Here is a 24,196-nt window from a genome sequence, read left to right on the forward strand (position 1 = left end):
AATTTCACTGAGCTGCCTGTTTTGTTGTTCTCGTGTAGGGTTAAAAAACATGCGAGCTTATTTTCTGGGATTTTCTGGCTCTGTTCTGTCTCTCCCATCCTGCACCTACACCCACAGCTTTACCCATCCCAGGCCCCCTGCCCCCATTCTTTTATCTGAAACTTCTCTTTCTTTGTCTTTTTATCTGGACCTTCTCTTCCTTTGTCTGTGTTGCCTCTGTCCTGCTCAATTTTGATTGTCTGCTTAGTAGAACGGATCACTGGCTGGTCAGTTAGGAGAATTCATAAGGATTAGACTGGTTCGGTCTTTAGATCTACTGTAGGCCCTTTAGACTCATCAGCTGTTAGAATGGACAGAACCCTTCCTGGTTTCAGCTGCACTTCTCAGATTGATCTGTTGTGCTTTCCTGTAGTTTTGGAAGAAGAAAGCCAAAACAAGGAAGCAGAACAAACACTAAAAACTATGAGGCTTTCTTGTTGTTCTCCTGTTCTCCAGTTCATCTTATATCCGTTACTTCCTTCTGTTTCTTCCCACATAATCACTGAGAGCATCCAGATCTCGTGGCTGGTGGTGGTTTTGATGTTTGATGGAATGCTGTGTCCCCTAGTTCTGTTTTAAATGAGTTTTCTGTGTCTTTGGTTTTACAATCTAGTTGCTCTATTTTTTTTAATATCACTTTTATTGAGATGTAATTCACATGCCATAAGATGCACTCTTTTAAAGTATATATTTCAGTGTTTTTAATATATTCGTGAAGTACAGCTATCTCATTCTAGAGCATTTCCATTCTGTGTGTTTTTGTGATGGGTTCTGTGTTGTTGCCACTGTCGTCGTCTTTCTAGAATTTTTTGCAACACATTTGAATTGCAAGTCCCTCTACCCCTGACCTGTCCTATTCCCACTCTCCAGAAATAACCCTTGTTCACAGGTATCCACTGAAACAGTTAATTTTGTACCTGTGCCAGTCTCAAATCCAAACTATTTCCCGGACTCTCAGTGTCAGAAAGGAAGCTTGAACTTCGCTTCTTTTGGTGATTTGTTGGTTATGAGTTGGTGAGTTTTTTTGTCTTAATAGGTGTGAGTCATATATAATTTTATGACTCACAGTGGCTATTCTAGTATTTTCCATTAGTGCTCTAAGAAGCGTGATTTTATATATAGATAGGTAGGAGATAGGGAAATATATTATTCATAAAATAGAGAAAGATTCCATCCAGAGAAGTGAAGTTCTCCTTCTCAGCCATAGCTTATTTTGAACGCCGAATATTTCTCATCTGTTTTGTAGATGTAGAGTTCAGTCTTTGAAGATAGTGATAGTAAGATACTGGAGTATTCTGTGCTTTTATATTTGTTCTATCTTTTTATTTAAAAAAATGATGTGGTTAAAATAGAAGTAAGCCATTATGGTTGCAAAGCGTTTTGCAAATATTAGGATGAAAATGAGCTGCATAGGAAGGGCAATGAAGCAGCAGCATGGGCCAGTGCTAAACTAGGCAGAAGTAGTCCTGGCACTTCGAGCTTCCTAGTCTGTGACTTCAGTCTTCTGTAAGAAACCATGTTTGGGCAGGATTTGAAATATGGGTAGGGAAAATTTAGTGCTTTGAAATGTTAAAGTGTCTTCGTGTATGTTACCACATTTAGTTTTTATAACAGCTACATAGGAAAGTCAGGGTGAGAGTGTATATTCCCATTTTAAAAAAAGAGAACTCGTGGTGGAGAGTGGTTGTGGTAAGTTGCCCTGAGCCATCCACATTTTCCCATGGAGTTTTCCTGTTCGTCGGTACTATGTATCAGTTTTCATGCTATTGGATATTTTATGGCACTTTTTCATGGATGTCAGCTTATAATGGATGTGCGTTCATTTATGATTTCCTGTGATGTGTGCTTTTTTCTAGGCAAAGGGTGGAGGTTATGAAAGTGAAGATGCCTATCAAAATGCAGAACTAGTTTTTCTAGATATCCACAATATTCATGTAATGAGAGAATCATTACGAAAACTGAAGGAGATTGTGTACCCCAACATCGAGGAAACGCACTGGTTGTCTAACTTGGAGTCTACTCACTGGCTAGAACATATTAAGGTGGGTGGATGTTACTATTTCCATAGGCTATTATGGAGTATCAGTCAGTGACTTTCTCTGCCTCTTTGTCTGTGGTAGCTCTTTTCTTACAATTGAAGTCAAGATGAAAGTACCTTTTGAAACAGTGAACAATTGAGAACTGCTTTGATAATTAGAACTACTTCTAAGTTTTAGTGCTTGAGTGAAGTAGTTTCCTATATTGTGGTTCTGTTGCACTTGTTTACCTCTCTTTCTCATCCTATCTGAATTCTACCTGTCTTTCAGTTGCTAGCTCATATTTCATTTCTTCCATGAAACTTTCCCAGATTACATTCATTTCCATTTTCTCTGAACTTTTCACTTTACTTTGTTTTCCATTTAATCTGGACTACCTTGTACTTCATTTAATTGCTTTTGTGTGTCAACCAACATATATTGCTAATTCATAGAGACCACAACTGGATAAATCATCTTTCTTTTTTGTCCCCTCAGGAGCTAGGGCAGCACTGTCTGTGATGATAGGCACCCAGTAATTACTTGTTGGAGACTGGTGAAGTAAAAACCATTGTGGTCAGGGAAACGGGGTGAAGTAGTTGAATAAAGGATACCATTTGAATGTCAAATGATTTGGAGACTACCATGTGAACGCTAATTTGCCTAACACGTTAATATGATGTTTGAAGCACCAATTATTATTTCAGTTAATATAGTTAACATATATTTTCAGAAAAGGTCTGAATTTCAATAACATAGCTTACTAAAATATAGACTTCTATAACGACATGTATTATGAAATAAAGGGAAATGAGGTTTCTCATGTTAAGAAGGAGCAGACTTGTACTCACATTAAAATCTCTCAAATTCAGAGAAAATCGAAGGCCAAACTGACCTAATAAGAATTAAAGACTATTATAATAAAAATAGAATTATTGTTTCTCTTCTAGAAGCTTAGAAGCTTCAATGTAGCAAAGTGTAAGCACTCCTCAGTTAGAGAGCATGTTCTGTGGCCCATGTATTACATTGTATGATGTGTAAAGAGAAAACTGTAAGACTTGATTTGGAACGACCGTAAGTTGCAACATTTGCTTCTGTAAATTCCAGGACATTTCGCTAGTAGGTACAACATTCTCTTGAAAAAGCTGGCTTTAACAGGAGCAGTTTTCCTTAGAGGTAAAGAAATGCAGTGGTGTCTGGACTACCTTCTCCTCCCTCAATCCTCTCGCCAGCCAGGCTCACCCACTCTCTTTCTTCAGATTCCTGCTCAAATATCACCTTCTCAGAGAGGCCTTTCCCAACCACTCCATACACAGTAACAGTTCAGCCAGCACTCCCTAGACCCTGCATGGTGCTTTTTCACTCATTGCCCTCTAACATCTATTTCCTTGTTTGTTTGCATCTGGCTGGCCTCCCCTAAGTAGAATGTAAACTTCCTTAAGCCAGCACTTTGTGTGTTCTGGTCACTGCTCTCTCTCCAGCATCTAGAGCAGCGCCTGCCACAAAAAAGGGACTCCATAAATGTTTATTTTATAAAGGAGTGAATGAATGATGATGACCACTTTGGATAACTCTTCCTGGTTAGTCTTAACTTTCCAACCATTCTAGTCTTTTGGGTCAGTGATTCCTAAGTCTGGATATGCATTTGAATTATAGGTACAAGTTATTTAAAATAGCGGCTTAGGATTAGTGGAGACTGGGGTGCAGGCGCTTAAAACAATGCTCCCAGATGACTCTGCCGCATAGTCAGCGCTGAGGTTGCTTCAGAGTGCCCCGTTTCCAGAATATGCCTGCAGCTATGATCAAAAGGAGGTTATTTGGAGATTCTCCAAGCCTAGTAAATCTGTTTTCTTTGATTCTGATCTATGTTTGTGGAGCTGTGCTGTTTTTTAAGTATGATCTGGCCACTGCAGAGTAAAATTGGACTATATTGTCCATTTTAAAGGGTATTAGACTTTTTTGTTTCTTTTTTGGTTACATCTAATTCTGTCTAGTTTTAACTCAAGATCAACTTCAGAAAACATAAATTATTTTGCAAAGAGTCTCTGCTTATTTAAAAAAATAACTGAGGAGGCTGGCCTGGTGACAAAGTGGTTAAGTTCATGCACTCCACTTCAGTGGCCCAGGGTTTGCAGGTTTGGAGCCCAGGTGCAGACCTAGCTTTGCTCATCAAGCCACACTGTGGCGGCGTCCCACATAAAAGAGAGGAAGACTGGCACGGATGTTAGCTCAGGGCCAATCTTCCTCACAAAACAAAAACAAAAACAAAGAAACTGAAATTATTTTAGATAGCAGTTAAGTTGATGTGGGAACATGTTGATCTGATGCGAATTTTTTATTCATACTGTTACAGAAAAGGAGCTTACTCTAAAGTTTTATACTGTGTTTGCTGTATGCCATGTGACATTTGTAAAAATAGTAAAATAAATGCTATAGAATATTTTAAAAGAGGCCCAATTTTATTGCTTTCATACTTATTCTAATTTGAGTATTGTTTTAAATAACAGATAAGACTTCAGTTGGCATATTATTTTTATTTAAATAGATTATGTTGGAATATTTGAAGATTCTTAGAAACAGATCTCTTTAGAACTTTATCCTTCTTTTCCCTTACTCATACTGTTGATGTGTTTAGAATCCAAAGGTGCCTTTCATTTGGGTATTTCATTGTGCAGATTAATAGGAATCTGCATTTATGAGATTTTTCTAGTTTTAAAAGCAAAATTTATATGTCATCTACCATTTATAAAAATGTTTTTGGGAGGGGACTGATGTTTTTCTCTGCATGTTATTGACACAGTCATCCCTAACAAAACTCTATTAGTAAATGTGGAGGAAGGAAGCATTTAATTTTTTTAAAATTTCATTTTAAAAATCTGTTTTGCAGCTTATTCTCGCGGGGGCTCTAAGGATTGCTGACAGAGTCGAGTCAGGAAAGACGTCTGTGGTGGTACACTGCAGCGATGGTTGGGACCGCACAGCGCAGCTAACTGCCCTCGCCATGCTCATGTTGGATGGATACTATCGAACCATCCGAGGATTTGAAGTCCTTGTGGAAAAAGAATGGCTAAGCTTTGGACATCGGTTTCAACTTGTGAGTAAAGAACCTTGACTCGATGTATCACATGGATCTCGCATAAGGATTGTGAAAATAATGCCCTTTGTTCGTTAGATATTTATTTAAATTTGATCATTTATTCTAAAGGGGTAAACTTCTCAAGAGAACGTCTTTGTTTTGGAAAGCATTAGGATATCCTATCCTGGCTCTGCCATCTGGAGCCGGGGCTGGCTATTGGTCAGGTTTATGACCCAGTCTCTTCAGTGATCTCTACCAGGAAACATCAGACATCATTCCATGATGGCCATGGGTGTCTCCACCTTCAAATGACACATGTTAAGATTAGCATGAATAGTTAATGGAATTACAAGGCTCTTCTAGCTTTTCTTGTAGACTTAAAAAAAGATGAGAATGGCTTAATTATTATTCTTAATTTAAAGTAGCTCTACAAGTAGCCTTGCTCACACAGGATCAGGATCAAAAAAAAATCAGGCTGGGACTAGAAGAAATAACAGAGGGAAAAGTAAAAATTTAACTTGGGAATAAAACAGCTTCTCTCTTATCTTTCTTAAGGATAATATGTAATGACCATATGTTTGGAAAGTGTTATAGTTAGTTTTATGGAAATGACATTTTCATGTCCACTGTATGTCTCAAAATTTATTTTGTTCTTGTCATGGGTATGAAATCTAAGAGTTGGACGGACATCAGAGTCCAGGCATTCATTGTTGAATGTCTTCTAGGGTGTCCCCAAAATGATTGTTTAGTTTCTCTATTAACACTTCCAGAAATAAGCAGCCAGTCCTTTCCTGAGACTCTCCAGTCTCACTTCAAAAAGTCTACCTACTAGAAACCTCTTCCTCATAGTGAACTAAAACTTGCTTTCCATTTTCCTACATTCCCCTTTGGAGACAAGAACAACAAATATGACCACTTATCCAAATAAAATAGCCCTTCAAATATCTGAAAGTACCGTTCTGCCCATATCATTCATAATCTTTTCTTCTTCTGACTAAATATCCATTTTCTTCAGTATTTTGTCATCCTAATCCCTCACCATTCCAGTTGTCCTCTGGACTTTAGCCATGTCTTTCTACAAGTGTGGTACCCAGAACTAATCACAGTTCCTCAAATAGAGGAACGGGGTTATGATGTCCCTTTTAAAGGATACTGTGCTTTCAAATTTGCTTTCTTGTTACATCATTTTTTGGATTAATGTAGCTTTTAATTAAATAAACATTCAAGTGGTTTTTAGCTGTGTTTTTGCTAAACATTAAATTTGGAATCAGAAGACTTTGGAACAGTGACCTTGTAGGCCTTGGTTCTCATGTATTGGCCCATCTGTGTTGGTTGTAATCACAGAATTGAGAGAGTGAGGAGTAGGAGTATTTTCCCAGGAAGGAGGAACAGTGTGAGCAAATGTCCAGATGACTGAGCGTGGTGAGAGTAGAGTTGAGGGAGGGGTGGTTCAGAGAACCACGAAGAGGGGGGTTGGGTCATCAGAGGCCTTGAAGCCACTGAGAGCATGGTTCCCAGCAGCGTTTTCCGAGATTAGCTGAACCACTTTCTGAAAGATGTTTGCCCAGATGCTGTCTCTAATGTTAACCTTTGGTAAATAGTTACAGGCATCCCAGCAGTGTTTATAAATAACTTGAAAGAAACAGACATTTAAAGGTAGTCTGCTCTTTTGAACTTAACTGTTAAAGTTGGGCATCTGGAGTATCTATTCAGATGGCTGACATTTTTCAGTTCTCTATAAAATTTACTTATAGTGAAAAGACCTTTAAAAAAGTAAAACAACTCTTACTTCAAAGAAAGAAGTTTTAGTCAACCAAAGTTGCACATGTTCATATAAATTGGCCAAAATCAGAAACATTTCAGACTGTTTGAAGTTGCTATGGATTCCTAAATTGCTAACTCTGGTTACCTACTCCATTTTTTTTCCTAGTTGTTGTCTGAAAGCAGAATTTGATAATTAAAGGACACCTGGTCAAAGTTAACGTAGGGTAACGATGGTTAACGTAGGGTAATGATGGTTAACATAGGGTAACGATTCTCAAACGTTTTGATTTCAGGACCACTTTCCATTCTTAGCAATTAATGATGACCCCAAAGAACTTTGTGTGGTTTATGTCTATCAATATTTATCATATTATAAATTAAATTTCTAAAAATTCAAAAATATTTATTAATTAAAGAAATAATCTATTTGTCTTAGTCCATTTGGGCTACTATAACATAATGCCACAGACTGAGTGGCTTATAAACAACCGATGTTTATTTTGCAGTTTTGAGGGCTGAAAGTCCGAGAGCGGGTTGCTGGCATGGTCTGGTTCCAGTGAAGGCCCTCTTCTGGGCTGTAGACTGCCAGCTTCTCACTGTGCCCTCACATGGTAGGAGAGGGCTGGGGACCTGTGGGGTCTCTTGATAAGAGCTCTAATGCCATTCATGAGGGTTTTACCCTCATGACCTAACTGGCTCACAAAGATGATGACTCCTAATACCATCACCTTAGGCCTCAGGATTTCAACATGAATTTTAGAGGTGGGGGCAACAAACATTCAGAATATAGTACTATTATATTTTAACATAAATAACATTTTTAAAGAAATGTAATTATATTTTCCAAAACAAACAAAAAGCTTAATGAGAAGAATGGCATCGTTCTGCATTTTTGCAGATTTCTTTAATATCTGGCTTAATAGAAGATAGCTGAATTTCCTATCTACTTCTGCGTTCAGTCTGTGTTTGAGGAAAATCTGGCCACACAGACATGTAGGTTGAGAAGCAGAGAGGACTTTAATGGCTCTTTCAGGGAATTGTGGATATTCTTCCTTGATGCTATGCCAAAACTTGACAAATAGGAGTTTCTTAGAGGTTGATCGTAATGTGAAATCCAAAGCTAAATCAATGAGTTTTTCATTGTTTGTTCCATTAAATTCCATTGGTCTGTCTTGCACTTTGAATAGATCTTTACCCATGCATGATTTTGTAATATCGTATGTTGGTTATTTGTAAATATCTAATACCTTAAAATCGCATTTGTTAATATTACCACTGATTTTATCAGAAAAATCTTTATCAAGCACATTATGGCAGATAAAAGTTTTCCAAAAATCTAATTTTCACTCAAAAGCTTGAATTTTATCATTAGCAACAAATACCATCCATTGTTTTCCTTGAAGTGATACGTTCACTTTGTACATTTTCAAAAAAAATGTCTGCAAGATATTCGTCTTAATAACCATAGTTCATGTATCAGTTGTTCTTTCAAGTCAAAATGATGTTGCATGAAAAAGTAGCATTCCCCGCCATCCTGCTGCAGTTTGCAGCAGAGGCACATTTAGAGTTCCCATTTTGTTATACAGGTTATTTAAAAAAATTGTCCTCAAGGGGAGGGAGTTAATGAAGTTAGTGATTTTTGCTGCTTCATCAAGGAAACTGGCTTCAGAGAGGTTGATTTTTTTCCTTCCACTGCAAGTGTGTGGCAGGGCAGAGTACAGTAACTAGTCTAGTTTGATTCCAGTGCCTTGCTTGATTCCTCCTAAGGTGCCAGAAGGTTTATCCCTCATCACTTCTGAACCATTAGTGAAAATATCAGTGCATTGAAAAAAGGCAAGTAATGTTTTAGTATTATTAGGAGAATAGTTTTTATCTCACAGGATTCCCTCAGCCCCCGCCCCAGTCTGTGGAACGTACTTTTAGAATTGCGGCTTTAGAATTGCGTACTTTTAGAATTGTGTCTCTTCCCTTCCCCTGGGGCAAAGGGCCGCAGAGGAGGAGAAAATGGAGACAGTGGGTGAGTGCGTGCTTGGAGGGCAGACACTTCTGCTCATGCGATTCTCCCTGAAGAGGGCAGACTGGAACCAAGATGCGCAGTCCCTTTCATGCCCTGGCCAAGGTGCTAAAGGAGAAGGGTGCTTCCTGAGGCCATGGTGCACGTCACTGTTAATGTTCAGGGGAAAATTAAAACTCCGGGACAAAAGTCGGCCCCCAGGTCCAACTGCTTCTACTGTTACCAACCTTTTAGGTCTGGATTTCTTTTATTACACAAAGGTGTAATTCATATTACAAGCTTCTCAGGTCAGAAAATAATCTGGCAGTTTGTACATCAAAATGTCAATAGATATTTCTGCTTGGTAGGATTATGATTGAGTTCTGTTTTTGCAGTGCTCTTCTGAAAAGATTTTCTGAGTTTTTTAAAATATTGAGCAAATATTACTTGTATTGGAAAATAAAATTATTTCCATTAAAAAATGAAAAATCTCACAAAGCATGTGTAATATTTCACTGTCTTTGCTTCAGAGGCTTGGCCACGGTGATAAGAACCATGCAGATGCAGACAGATCACCTGTTTTTCTTCAGTTTATTGACTGTGTCTGGCAAATGACGAGACAGGTAACTTCTCTGGGATATCCATTCTTACAGGTCTCTTTTAAGCCATCCGGTCAGAGTTGGGAGATTTGGTCACAGATTATCCTACATTTCATGTAAAATGGAAATTCATGTAAGGTTTCTAGGTAATAGGACTAGTAGCTGTTATCACATTATGAAGTTAAAGGATATTATTTGGAGGTAGTACTAAACACTTGACAGTTTGATTCCATTAGCTTTGTAATGAGTGACATTGATGATAACCCCTGAGAGGTTTCCTCCTTTGTTTTGGACAAGTGGTGTTAAATAATGGTGGTTTCACCTAGAAGCTCATCTATACATTGCTAAGGGAGGTAAAGAAATGAAGAAATAGGCTAGGTAACTCAAGCAAATTAAAATCTCATTTTAAGTAATTTTAATGAAAAAACGGTTTAGGTGGAAATTATGGCAAGGTAGATATGTAATAGATTTAGTTCTTTTTGTTCTTAGAGAGAGAGAGAGATTATGTTTTTTAGACGACCTATCAACTTTCTAACAAACTGTGTGAAATATTGTAAATAGATTTAGTCTATTGCAAAGATACCAGAGGAGATTAAAAAACACCTGGTTTATTATGGGATCACTTCACTAATGAGAGAATGGGTTACTGTCTTAAAAATGTTTAACTCAAAACAAATCTTCTCAAAACTCAAAAGTTGGATACGGCTCGTTGGTGTGTCAGTTAATTGTTTATCCAAAGGTTTATTAGATCTCAAACAATTGAGAGTCTGGTTTGTTTTTCGACTGCCACGTGAATATAAAGTAGGGCATTGCTGGCTCTGCTTGGCTTTAGTATCATATTTTAGCTTCAAGAAAATACTACTTATTTCATGAGAAGAAAACGAATGGTTATCCTAAGGTGAAATGCATCAATTATATATTGAATAGTCTTTTTCCCCCATAAGCATTTCAGTTTAGGTGGATTATTTTGAAACTTGCTGGTTTAAATGAAGTGTTGCAGTAGATATGACTTCAGTATGATGAGGCTGGTATTTTAACATACATACTGCAAATGTGTATGTAATTTATCAATTAGGCCCTTGGGGTGCTGGGGGAGGGGAGATGCTGCATACTCAGTGTAATAATGTTTATGACTTCTTGGGGTAGGTTTGAATTTTCCCTTTGGTATTGCTTTTGAACTGGTGTATCTTCTGTACAAATCCTTACCAATCCTTTTTTGGATATTTGACCAAAAACAATAGGATCAATTTTAACCATTACCATATTCAATTTTAAATAACATTTGATTACTGCTAAAAATCAAATATGCCATATCAAAGGACTAGAAAGGCTGTTTGAAGCCATGGCATCATTGATGGTTGAGTGTACTGCTTTCTAAGTGGAATACCTTGAAGGGGGCAACATTATGTGAATATATTAGTTCTGGGATGTTTATTAAAAAAGAAAATCGGTCCCATTTACCAATGTTTGCACAGAAGAGTACATGACAAATACAATTCTTCCTTAGTAATTGTATTAACTTTTTATATGCTGTATATCTAAAAGCTGTTTAACTCTAATTTTGAGCTAAAGTCACTAAATAATAGAAAATTGGTTTAATCTTATGTTTCTTTCATAGAACTTCAAATCCATTGTAGTGATGTCTTTATTTTAGACATCTAGTTATGTTTTTCTGTATGATACATTGTCTTCCTGAACATAGAACATGTTAGTCATAATTTTTCTTGGCAATCATCACTTTTATAAATAAAGGAATGTTTGTGCAGAGGCCTAAATACCACCTTTATCAAAATGGGACCAATTATGTTGCAGTTAGCCAGATTCTGTCTCTCCTCCTACCCTCATCCCCATCCTCTCACTTCTGGGATCAGGAAGCAGTTGATGAAGAGCCCTTCAAATTTTAAACATGTAAGAACAAAATATTCCTCCTCTGCTCAGGATTTTAAAAGCAGTAGAAGCAGTTAATGCTGTGCTATTTTAGTTTTGTTGTGAGGAGATGCCCACTGATTAAGCTGTCTTCTCATAACTGAGCTAATGGTTTTGCCAAGAAGATGAAAAACTAAGCACAGGCTTAGCTCCTTTGGATTGCTGTTTAATGAGTCAGGGTGCGTTCATAGTTGGCTAATAAATAAGGCTGATAAGAGTGTGTAACAATACAGGAGGTGATGGGGTTCATTTTGTAAATGAATGAATGAGATTGACAAAGTTTCTTACAGTTAATTGGCTTTTTATTGGCATGTGCTTCATCACCTGCTTCATTCAACCTCACTACCTCAAAAATTATTTTTCAAGGCGTGGTAGTTACCCTTTATTGTTCAAGAAGAGAAATTTGCCACATTACCCTGCTTATAGCTTCCTAGAATTTAGGAAACTTCAAGGTAAAGTTGTTTTCATCCCTATCCTATCCCTTTTGCGTGCAGTTCTTGCTATTTTCCTCCACTAGTAGGTAGGGATCATGCTAAGAACTTAGAACCAATATTTATTTCCCAAATCTGAAATCCAAATATTCATGGAATTCTTTTCCACAGTCCCATAATTGGTACAATCTTACATAGGAGCTTTTAAATAATTTTGAAATATTAGATGAATAGGATGGATTAAACTAAATCCTTTACCTTCCTTGGATCTGTAGCTCGTCCTTGATGAGTTCCCCCTAAATTGTGATGTTTGTGTAATATTGAGACATCCAGTCAAGCCCTTGTCCTAGGTTAAAGAGAAAGTGAATTTTCTTTTTGTTAGAAGGAGGCTGCCATAGTCCTGATACTCTGGGTTGACTGCATGGTCCTTAAAAAGATAAGTAGTCTAGCCTTGAAATGATCTGCACATCTGCCTTGGATATTTATTTTGGTGCATTGCTGACATTTTATACAGACATTGTTAATATTTTTTGTGTAATTCCTAAAAATAAAACCATGTTGTTAAAAATTTAAAGAAAAATCTTACTATGTTGTTTATGGTCATTTTCGGCAGAGAAAGATGAGAGTTGCTAGAATTGTGCGAGTCAAAATTGATCAGCCTGCAAGTTTAGGGTTAACAGATAGAGGGGACATAGAAACATCAAGATCAGACCACTCAAACTCTCACTTCACAAGAAAAGGAGATTGTGGGAGAAAGTATCTCAAAAAAGTGGTAACGTGACTTTTTTAACAGAAAACTTTTGAGTAGACAATGCCATAATGACTTAGAAATATATAGTTATATCATTTAGCATAATTTTTAGAAGTATTACAAAGGATGTATTCATATACAAGGATGAATATGCTTGAACAAATGTCTTCATAGTTTTGTGTTTGTGGTTTTCAATTTGCAGTTTCCTACAGCATTTGAATTCAATGAATATTTTCTCATTACCATTTTGGACCACCTGTACAGCTGTTTATTTGGAACATTCCTCTGTAACAGTGAACAGCAGAGAGGAAAAGAGGTAAAATGTGAGCCCTGACCCCTCCCTCTCTACCTCCAATAGGTCCTTTCCCTACCTGAGTGCATTCTCTGATGGATTTCCACTGAACACTCGTTCTTTTGGATGATTTCTATGGCGATATTTTATTTTATTTACTGTAACATGATTACTTCTTTCCGTACATCCGAACTTGATCTATTTTGAAGTGCCTCTGTCGTAAAGCTGCAGGTGCCCTTTAGCTGTCAGGTGAGTTCATGGGTGGGAAGCAGTGTCTGTCAAAGAGAACTGAAGCATGTGGAGTCTCGGGAGCGCCGAAGCGCCTCTTGTTCCTTGAAGGGTGGAAATCCTTCAGAAACAGGAACATTTCAGTGGACAGCTCAGATCACAAAATAACTTCTGCATACATAGGAGCTATTTTAGGTCTTTTTTAAAATTATAAAATACTACTATAAAACATTCAAACACTGAAAAGATATTCTGTAGAAAGTTAAAGTTTGTTATCCCACTTCCCCAGAGGTATCACTATTAAATGGTTGGTATTATTTAGAAGAAACTGTGTAAGGACTACATTTCAAGGTTTACTTCTGTCTTCCTCAAAATACATCTATCTTATACATGAATATATTAATCATTTTGATTGGTGTCTCCCCAGTTTCCATTCTAAAAAATATGGTTATAAAATAGTTATTAGTGGCAAAGAGTGCTTGCTCTGGAGCCAGGCTGCCTGGGTTCAAATCTTGGATCTGTCACTTACTGTGTGATCTTGGGCAAGTAAATTTCTGCTTCTGTAAAACAAGCATAATAGTAGTTACTATTGTGAGGATCAAATAAACCATACAAAACACTACAATAACTGCCGTGTAGTGAGTGCTTCCTAGACTATAAAGTCTTGAAGGCAGATATAAATTTTTAATTCACCATTATATCTTCAGTGTCTAGCATGCAGTAAATATTTCCATGCATAGTAGGGACTCAAGAATTTATTGAATGTTAGATAACTAAGAATATGTAAGTTCTGGGGCTGGCCTGGTGGCATAGTGGTTAAGTTTGTGTGCTCTGCTTTGGTTCGTGGGTTTGGATCCCTGGCATGGACCTACATACCACTCATCAAGCGATGTTGTATCGGCATCCCACATAAAAAATAGAGGAAGATGGGCACAGATATTAGCTCATAGCCACTCTTCCTCAAGCAAAAAAACGGAGATTGGCTACAGATGTTAGCTCATGGCCAATATTCCTCACCAAAAAAAAAAAAAAAAAAAGAAGAAGAAGAGAAAAAAAGAGTAGCTAAATTCCAAAGATGCTCTCATCTTTTGAGAGCCTTGAATAGAATTTATTGTATCTTGATTTTAAAAACAACTTTTACTGGGATATAATGTGCAATCCATAAAATTCAGTCCTTTAAATTGTACAGTTTAGTGATTTTTAGTATATTTGCCTAGGTATGTAACCATTACCACTATTTAATTTGAGAACATTGAAAAGATACCCCGTACCCCTTAGTAGTTATTCCCCATTTTCCTCTCCTCCCAGCCCCTGACAAACCCGTCTCTCTCTATGGAGTTTCCTCTTCTGGACATTACTTATAAATGGGATCATTTAAGATATGGTCTCTGTGTCTGGCTTCTTCCATTTAGCATAGTGTTTTCAAGGTTTAATTTGAAGCATATATTAATATTTCAGTCTTTTTTATGGCTGAATAATATTCCATTGTATAGATATACCACATTTTATCCATTTATCAGTTGATGGACTTTTGGGTTATTTCTACTTTCTGGCTGTTATGAATAATGCTGCTTTCAAAATCTGTGTTCAAGTTTTTGTGTGCATATGTTTCCAGTTCTCTTGGGTATATCCCTAAGAGTGGAATTGCTGGTATGGTAACTATGTTTATTAACTTTTTGAGGAACTGCAGCGTTTTCCACTGTCCTCTGATTTTAATGTAAAGGTGGGGCTGTCACTGAAGTGTTGAAGTTCTCTCCCTCTGAAGAGATTTTAATGATCACAGTATTCTCTCTTTACAAATTTCATCTAAAGTATAAAATAGCTTATGTGATGGAGAATCTTTACCTGTTTTTCCTTCTTACAGAATCTTCCTAAAAGGACTGTGTCACTGTGGTCGTACATAAATAGCCAGCTGGAAGACTTCACTAATCCTCTCTATGGGAGCTATTCCAATCATGTCCTTTATCCAGTAGCCAGCATGCGCCACCTAGAGCTCTGGGTGGGGTATTACGTAAGGTGGAATCCAAGGATGAAACCACAGGTATATGCTCAACAGTATGCAGTGGGAGTTTTCATCCACGAAATTGTATGAATTAGGTTTGTCCCCTTGAAAGCAACTAGAAAAATTATCTGTGCATATTTAAAACTTCCCCTTTTCCTGTTAATAGTTGTAACTGTGTAGAAGAAAAAGCAGTACATGGGAGTAATCAATATACTTGGTTCTTATCCTGACTGCTTATGTGGCCTTGGGCAAATCACTTCTGTTTTGCCTTTTCTTCCTTCCTCTGTAAAATGAGGGTGTTGGACTGGATAATATCCAGAGGTCTTGTTTTCATAGGTTGGAGAAAATAGCTTTAGGAATGTTAAAAGCTTAACAAAATTCTAGTCTATTTTGAAATATGGTATGGAATATTTACTACTTAGAACTGTTTAAAAGACAAAATCTGCAACTAAATGTTAGCAAATCTTGGACTATTGGCTTTTAGATTATCTTGTTAATTATTTGTCTTATTTGTTAAAGTACCAATTTAAGGGTCTTGTGCGTAAATACTTGGGGGCACTGGGAAAACCAGTGAAAGAGCAGTGGTGTCAGTCAAGTCCCTGAAATTAATTTTCACTCATGTGTTGGAAAGTGGGCTTGGTCCCCAGAGCTGGAAAAACACGTATTGCAACATTTAGGGAAAGAACTATAAAAGAATGATTTGACTTTTGGTTTGTTTACAGTTGTCCTGTTAAATAATTTGATGGTGTTTTGCTCTTGTAGGAGCCCATTCACAACAGATATAAAGAACTTCTTGCTAAACGAGCAGAGCTTCAGAAAAAAGTAGAGGAACTACAGAGAGAGATTTCCAACCGATCACCCTCGTCCTCAGAGAGAGCCAGTTCTCCTGCCCAGTGTGTCACTCCTGTCCAAACTGTTGTATGAAAGGACTGTTATTGGATGGGGCCATCATCGCCGTGAACCCTGATTACAATGGCAGCTTTATGAGCAGGAAGTCTTCTGAACTTAGAACCTGTCTGTGAGAGAAATTCAGTCGCTTTATTTATTTTAAATCTCTCTAGGATGAGTTTAGAACTGTAGCAGTGCAGATGGTTTAAGTGAAATAACCCCGTATGTAATTATATGATTATGACACTAATCTTATGTCACCCAAAGAATATTAAAATGCTTCAATCCTGGATCTACAGTGGGAACAAGTTTCTGATTTCAAAATACAAACGACTTCAGAAACATACCTCTTGATGGAAGGGAGTCATTGCACAGAGGGAGGAGCATCACAGTTTTCAAACCAAACCAACACTGCAACTCCATGGCATCATACATATTGGGCCTTGATGTCATGGGAGATCAAAATCGTTTGATGCTCCTTTCCTCATCATGGGTTTTCCTTTTTTGTAGGAAGTGATTTACTCTGATCACCTTTTAACACTCACATTCTTCATCTATGATAAGGCAAACTCTTGAAGATATTATGGTGCAGTAGTAGTTGAAAGTTATTTCTGTCACTATTTATGTACTTATTTAAGATGTGTCAGATAGCTGTTCTAAAATGATGCCTTATAGATGTGCTTGGGGGGAGGATGGAGAGTGCTAGCCGTCCAGGATTTCAAAGAATTCCACATCCTTTCAGATTAGTTTCCATTTGCCCAATTACTAGAAACATCATAAGACATGTTTTAAAAATTCACCATCTACCCTATTTTATTTACATGTTTTTGTGTGTCTGAACATAGAGAAGTTAATTGGTAAGTTTTCAGGCAAAATTTTAAAAGTTTACTAGGATTGAGTTTTTTCTGAAGTCTGTATAAATAGCTTATGGTGAGAAGTACTGTGCTCAAATTTTACATAAAGTATTTTACTACTACTTTCATTTGCAAATTCTGTAATTCCGCCGAATCATTAAGTTTACCAAAGAACTTACTGCGTGTAAAGATGTTCTACAATCTGTGCCAGGAAAGGAAACCTTGCTTCACTGTCCACCTGCTCCAGTAAGAGTTCGGTGCTGGTAGAAACGTTTGACTCCCTGATGTCTCTTTTACTCTATATAAGAGCCATATGTTATGTACTGTAATAAAGGAGCTTCTTGTCCCGTGGGTCTTTAATTAAAAGAAAATTTCAACTGACTTTTAAACTTTGTCCATGTCCTAAGTTGTTTGCCTTAAGTTTCTTTTGCAGAAATGTTATTTGTAAATTTTTTAAGGAAAGGGGTGTCTCTTAGCACCCATTCCAAATTGAAATGTTCAGTTTGAACTCATTTTTCCTCTAATACCCAAATCAAACAATATTCAAAAATAGAGTATTTTTTCACTTGTTATTTCACTATAGTCTGAACCTTGTCCCTGCTTTTGGTCTTGCAATGGGGAACTATAATTTCTATTAGTACATCCAATATTAGCAAAACTGGCACCAAAATGATTTGGTCTTTGTGTGAAATTTGTTATAAGGAATTTTTAATGGTATATTAGTGGCCAGTCTATCAGTATTAAAGCTAAGTTTTCTATTTCAAGTATTTTACAAATCCATTCTCTCCTGTCCAGTTTATCATTTTTCTCATTTAAGCCTTTATCATCTGGCTCTGATACCACAGAGAAGAATGGAGATGACTGAAGGATCAAGAATTTAAAACTTTCAGTCTTACTACCCTCACATCCACTTTAAATTCCATTCAAAGGCCAGAGCAATCTCAGTGCAAATCTGTTACTTCTCTTTTTAAAACTTGCCAGTGGCCTCCTTTCACCTTCTGCAGGAATCTCCAAAGTGGGGTGCATTTAAGATAGTCCATTGCTGGTGACATCAGCATCATGGCAGCTTGAGTCATTCCTTTTTCTCTCCCTTTTGACTTACAAATAATTGGACATTCAAATCTGAACAAAAGTAGCTCTGCACAGAACACCTGAGAGATCCCATCCATCTGTGCATCCAAACGTGGGTGGATTGGAAATAAAAAAGTATCTTGAAACAATGAAAATGGAAATATATCAATTCTTGTGGGATGTAGCAAAAGCAGTTCTGAAAGTTTACAGCAATAAACACATATTAAGAAATTAGATCTCAAGTACACAACCTAATTTTATTTCTCAAGGAACTAGAAAAAGAACAAATGAAGCCCAAATTAGGAGAAGAAATGAAATATTAAAGATCAGAGTGGAAATAAATAGAAACCAGAAAAATAGGATCAATGACACTAAGAGCTGATTCTTCAAAAAGATAAAATTGATAGACATTTAGCCAGACTAAGAAAAAGAGAAAAGATGCAAATAAATAAAATGAGAAAGATGAGACATTGAACCTAGAAGAGTTACATAACCAAGAAGAAATGGATACATCTCCAGAAACAATAACCTACCAAGAATGAATCAGGAAGAAATAACTATCTGAACAGACCAATAATGAGTAAAGAGATTGAATCAGTAATCAAAAACTTCCAACACAGAAAACTCTAGGACCAGACAGCTTTGCTGGTGAATTCTACCAAACATTTGAAGAAGAATTAACACCAATTCCCCTCAAACTCTTCCAAAATATCGAGGAGGGAACACTTCCAAACTCATTCTATGAGGCCAGCATAACTTTGGTACCAAAGCCAGATAACGATACAAGAAAACTATAGACTAACATCCCTGATCAATATAGATGCAAAAATTCTGAACAAAATATTAGCAAACCAAATTCAAGAACACATTAAAAGGATCATACACCATGATCAAGTGGGATTTATCCTTGGGATGCAAGGATGGTTCAAAAATCCTAAGTCAATAAATGTAATACATCATTTCAAGAAAACAAGATAAAAGTCATATCATTTCTATAGGCAAAGAAAAAGCCTTTGACAAAATACAACATCTTCATGATAAAAACCCTTACGAGACTGGGTGTAGAAGGAGCATATGTCAACATAATAAAGGCCATATATGACAAACCCATAGCTAACATTATACTCAATGGAGAAAAATCGAAAGCTTTTCCTTTAAGATCATGAACAAGACAAGGAAGCCCACTCTCACCACTCCTATTCACTATAGTAATGGAACTCCTAGCTAGAGCAATTAGGCAAGACAAAGGAGGCATCCAAATCAGAAAGAACTAAAATTGTCACTATTTGCTGATGATAGGATTTTATTTAGAGAAAATCTCAGAGTCAACAAAAAAACTGTTGGAACTAATTAGTAATTTCAGGAAAGTTACGGGATAGAAAATAAACATACAGCTATCAGTTGCATTCCTTTATGCTAATGATGAAACATCTGAAAGAAATGAAGAAAACCATCCTATTCACAATAGCATCAAAAACAATGAAATACTACTGAATAAATTTAACCAAGGAAGTGACAAATCTGTACAATGAAAACTACAAGACTTTTCTGAAAGAAATTGAAGACACAAATGAAAAGACATCTCGTGTTCATGGATTGGAAGATTATTATTAAAATGTCCGTACTACACAAAGCCGTCTACAGATTCAACATAATCCTCATCAAAATACCAAAGGCACTCTTCACAGAAATAGAATAATCCATAAGTTTGTGTGGAACCACAAAAGATCCCAAATAGCCAAAGCAATCCTGAGAAAAAAGAACAAAGCTGAAAGTATCATGCTTCCTGATTCCAAACTATACTACAAAGCCATAGTGATATAAACAGTATGGTACTGGCACAAATATAGACACACTGACCAGTGGGACAGAATAGAGAGCCCAGAATTAAATCCTGGTGTATACGGTCGACTAACATTAGACAAGGAAGCCAAGAATACACCATGGGGAAAGTATAGTCTCTTCAACAAATAGTGCTGGGAAAACTGGAGAAACACATGCAGAACAATGAAATTGGACCCCTATCTCACCCCACTCAGAAAAATTAATTCAAAATGGATCAAAGACTTAAACATGAGACCTCACACCATAAAACTCCTATACGTAAAGGTAGGGAAGGATCTCCTCAATACTGGTCTTGGTGATGATTTTTTAGACATGACACCAAAAGCACAAAAAGGGAAAGCAAAAATCAGTAAGTGGGAATACATCAAACTCAAAAGCTTATGCACAGCAAAAGAAACAATTAACAAAAGGAAAAGACAAACTTACAGAATGGGAGAAAATTTTTGCGAACCATATATTGGCTAAGTGGTTAATATCCAAAAATATCAAGAACTCATACAACTTAGTACCAGAAACCTAACAATCCAATTAAAAAAACAGAAGAACTAAACATATATTTTTCCAAAGAGAACATCAAAATGGCCAAAGGGCACATGCAAGGATGCTCAACATCACTAATCACCAGGGAAATGCAAATCAAAACCACAATGAGATATCACCTCCCAGCTGTCAGGATGGCTATCATCAAGAAGGCAAGAGACAACAGGTGCTGGTGAGGATGTGGTGAAAAAGGAACCCTTGTATGGTTGGTGATAATGTAATTTGGTCCAACCGACTATGGAAAACAATACAGAGGTCCCTCAAGCAAGGGAAACAAAAGAAAAGAATAAACAAATGGGACTACATCAAACTAAAAAGCTTCTGCACAGCAAAGGAAACCAACAAAATGAAAAGACAACCTAACAATTGGGAGAAGATATTTGCAAACCATATATCAGAGAAGGGGTAACATCCAAAATATACAAAGAACTCATACGTCTCAACAACAAGGAAACCAACAACCCAATTAAAAAGTGGGCAAAAGATCTGAACATTGATTTTTCCAAAGAAGATATATGGATGGCCAACAGGTACGTGAAAACGTGTTTAACACCATTAACTGTCAGGGAAATGCAAATCAAAACTACAAGATATCCCCTCACTCCAGTCAGAATGGGTATAATTAACAAGATAGGAAACAAGTGTTGGAGAGGATGTGGAGAGAAGGGAACCCTTGTACACTGCTGGTGAGCGTGTAAACTGATGTAGCTACTATGGAAAGCAGTATGGAGTATCCTCAGAAAGTTAAGAACAGATCTACCATACTATCCAGCTATTCTATTGCTGGGTATTTATCCGAAGAACTTCAGAACACAAAGGCATAAAGATACATGCACCCCTATGTTCATCGCAGCATTATAAACAATAGCCAAGACTTGGAAGTAACCAGGTGCCCATCAAGCAACGAATGGATAGAGATGTGGTATATATACACAATGGAATACTACTCAGCCATAAGAAAGGATGAAATCCAGCCATTTGTGACAACATAGACAGACACTGAGGAAATTATGCTATGTAAATAAGAGGGAGAAAGTCAAATACCATATGATCTCACTCATAAGTAGAAGATAAAAACAATAACCAACAAACACATAGCAAGAGAGATTGGATTGATGCTTACCAGAGGGGAAGGGGGGAGGGAGGAGAGCAAAAGGGGTATTAAGCACACGTGTGGTAATGGATAATTAGCCTTCGGGTGGTGAATATGATGTAACCTACACAGAATTCGAAATATGATGTACCTCTGAAAGTTAAAGAAGAAAATTAAAAATAAATTTCCCATATGACCCAGCAATTCCACTCTTGAGTATATACCCAAAGGAAATGGAAACAGGATTTTTTTTTAAAGATGTGCACCTGAGCTAACAACTGTTGCCAATATTCTTTTTTTTTTCTGCTTTTTCTCCCCAAATCCCCCCCAGTACATAGTTGTATATTTTTAGTTGTGGGTCCTTCTAGTTGTGGCATGTGGGACACCGCCTCAGCGTGGCCTGACAAGTGGTGCCACATCTGCACCCAGGATCCGAACCAGTGAAACCCCTGGCCACTGAAGTGGAGCACACAAACTTATCCACTCAGCCACGGGGCTGGCCCCGGAAACAGGATTTTGAAGAGAAATATGCACTCCTATGTTTATTTCAGCATTATTCACAATAGCCAAGACATGGAAACAACCTAAATGCCCATCAACAGATAAATGGATAAAAAAGATATGGTACGTACACAGAATGGAATATTATTCAGCCATGAGAAAGGAGGATACCCTGTCATTTGTGACAAAAACGATGTGCTGTCAGAGAATGACAAATGCTGCATGCTGTCACTTATATGTAAAATTTAAGAAAGTCAAACTGGTGAAAAACAGAGTAAAATGGTGGTTACCAGGGAAAGAGGGTAGGAAGGGAAGATTGATGTTGTTTAAGAGTACAAACTTGCGATGACATAGTAAATACACCAGAGATCTAATGCACGGTATAATGAATATAGACAATATTGTACTATAATTATGTGATGTGATAAATATCGCTACAGTGACAATCATATTACAATATGTACGTGTATCAAAGTAACATTGTACACCTTAAATTTACACATTGTTATATGTTAAATTTATTCAATAAAAAATATTAAAAAATACTTGTAATGTTTCTAACAAAGCTACTTGTAAGGTGCATTCGGGAGTGTTATTTCAGAAACTGGAAGTGCTATCCATTCTGTAATGCATGTAGTGAAGTGTTTGTTTAAAAAGACATAATAAAGATGTTTCCAACAAAGCTACTTGCTAGCTGCGTTCAGTACAGTGTTCCTTCAGTGAATGCAAGTGACACCCATTCTGGAATGCATGTAATGAAGTGTCAGAAAACAATGATTATAAAGATGTTTCTAACAAAGCTAAAAAGAAAAAAGAAAGAAAAGACAATCCATTGGTGTGTGTGTGGCAGTGGGGAAAGGGAGTATTAGTACCTTTTATATATTTATCTATGCAAACAAAACTTTAATATTTGAATTAATGGTTCTGTTTTATATCTATGAATATTGGTTATGCAGGTTTATTTGTTCCTTTGTGACTAGGGATATTAAATTGCGAGACCTATGTGGTTAGGTTGAAGCCCTCAGCCTCCTGTAACTTGTCTGCATACCCTTCTATGCTCGTTTGCACACCTCAACTTTTATGTACCAGTACTGCTCAGCTAGTCACAATTCTCCCATGTATACTGCAGAGTCCTGCCTCCTCACTTGTGTTCATTTTATCTTGACCTGGAACTGTTCTCTCTTGTGGCTAGTTCCTGTTCTCCAGAGTTAGGCATCATTTCCTCCTCCAGGAAGTCATCCCTGCTTCATCACTCCTTTCTCTGTCATGCCCCACCCTCGTCTGTGCCCCTAGAGCACTATGCACGTACTGTCTCCACTACATTCACCACACTGTACTGAAATGAGTAATTCAGATGTCTACCACCTACCTGTAAGCATACCTTTCTTTACTTAGCTTGGTATCCATATTGGCATCTTACACATAGTAGATACTTGTATTTAAAATGCATTGCAATAAAGCTCTTCTACAACAGAAGTAGATGGAGGACAACACAATCCTCTGCTGCAAACTCTCAGATAAGGAAACTGAAGCAGTATATTCCTGCTTTCAGTTCTCACCTGAAGGTGTCAAGAGCTGGAGTGGATACTTCAGTTTGACTCCTAACTGAGGGACTGGATGGGTTTTCCCACCATTAAACCACTCTTCTCCTAATTAGGACTTTGAGCAACTACAATGCAAATGAGGGTTACAGAATTTAATGACCTGAAATCAAAGAAAGATAACAAACAAAAATTTAATAGTTGAGAGGGTGATTGACACAAGAACTATCTACCTTGTCACCAGAGCAGTGATTCCTTGGGTCTATGTATCGATGAAGATAAAAACCTACTCATCAGAAAACTGCACATGCGAGCAAAAGTTTACATCCAATTTCAGGAGATTTACAAATACTCCCAAATCTAAGGACCCTAAGTTAACAACTCTGTAGGAAATTAACTTAATAAGAAGCCTGGCAAGCTTAGTGCCCAGACAGCCACAATTCCTGCTGCTTATCTAAATAAAATCCTAGAATTCCATTTCAATCCAGGGGAGGTATCAAAAGGAATCTCTTTAATATGTCGTCAGCGTGTTCATTAGGACTCTTGGACTACCTTATCTTACACCATGAGATAATTCAATCTTGTTGGGCTTAGTTTCTATGTAAGGATGAGAAACCCAAATAAATTATGTACTAACTACCACATATTCTTAGTTTCTCATAAACGTTAACGTCATAAAGAGAAATGCATTTTTTAAGAGATTACAACAATAAAGCCTTTATTAACAGGCTAAGGAAAATTTCAGTG

General features: G+C 37.1%; 1 protein-coding gene across 14 annotated transcripts in view; it reads left to right on the top strand.

The window, feature by feature from the left end:
* Positions 1–17,235, top strand: part of MTMR2 (myotubularin related protein 2) — a 101,884-nt gene extending 84,649 nt beyond the window's left edge. For all 14 annotated transcript variants that reach the window (XM_070490403.1, XM_070490407.1, XM_070490404.1 and 11 more), the window contains 6 exons: positions 1,896–2,081; positions 4,942–5,148; positions 9,418–9,510; positions 12,797–12,910; positions 14,979–15,155; positions 15,879–17,235. In XM_070490403.1, the coding sequence (XP_070346504.1) occupies positions 1,896–2,081; positions 4,942–5,148; positions 9,418–9,510; positions 12,797–12,910; positions 14,979–15,155; positions 15,879–16,040 (939 nt within the window). In that variant the 3' untranslated portion in view covers positions 16,041–17,235. The remainder of the gene's footprint in view (positions 1–1,895; positions 2,082–4,941; positions 5,149–9,417; positions 9,511–12,796; positions 12,911–14,978; positions 15,156–15,878) is intronic.
* The last annotated feature ends 6,961 nt before the right edge of the window (positions 17,236–24,196 follow it).

This window comes from Equus asinus, chromosome 20, assembly GCF_041296235.1.
Source record: "Equus asinus isolate D_3611 breed Donkey chromosome 20, EquAss-T2T_v2, whole genome shotgun sequence".
Lineage (NCBI taxonomy): Eukaryota > Metazoa > Chordata > Mammalia > Perissodactyla > Equidae > Equus > Equus asinus.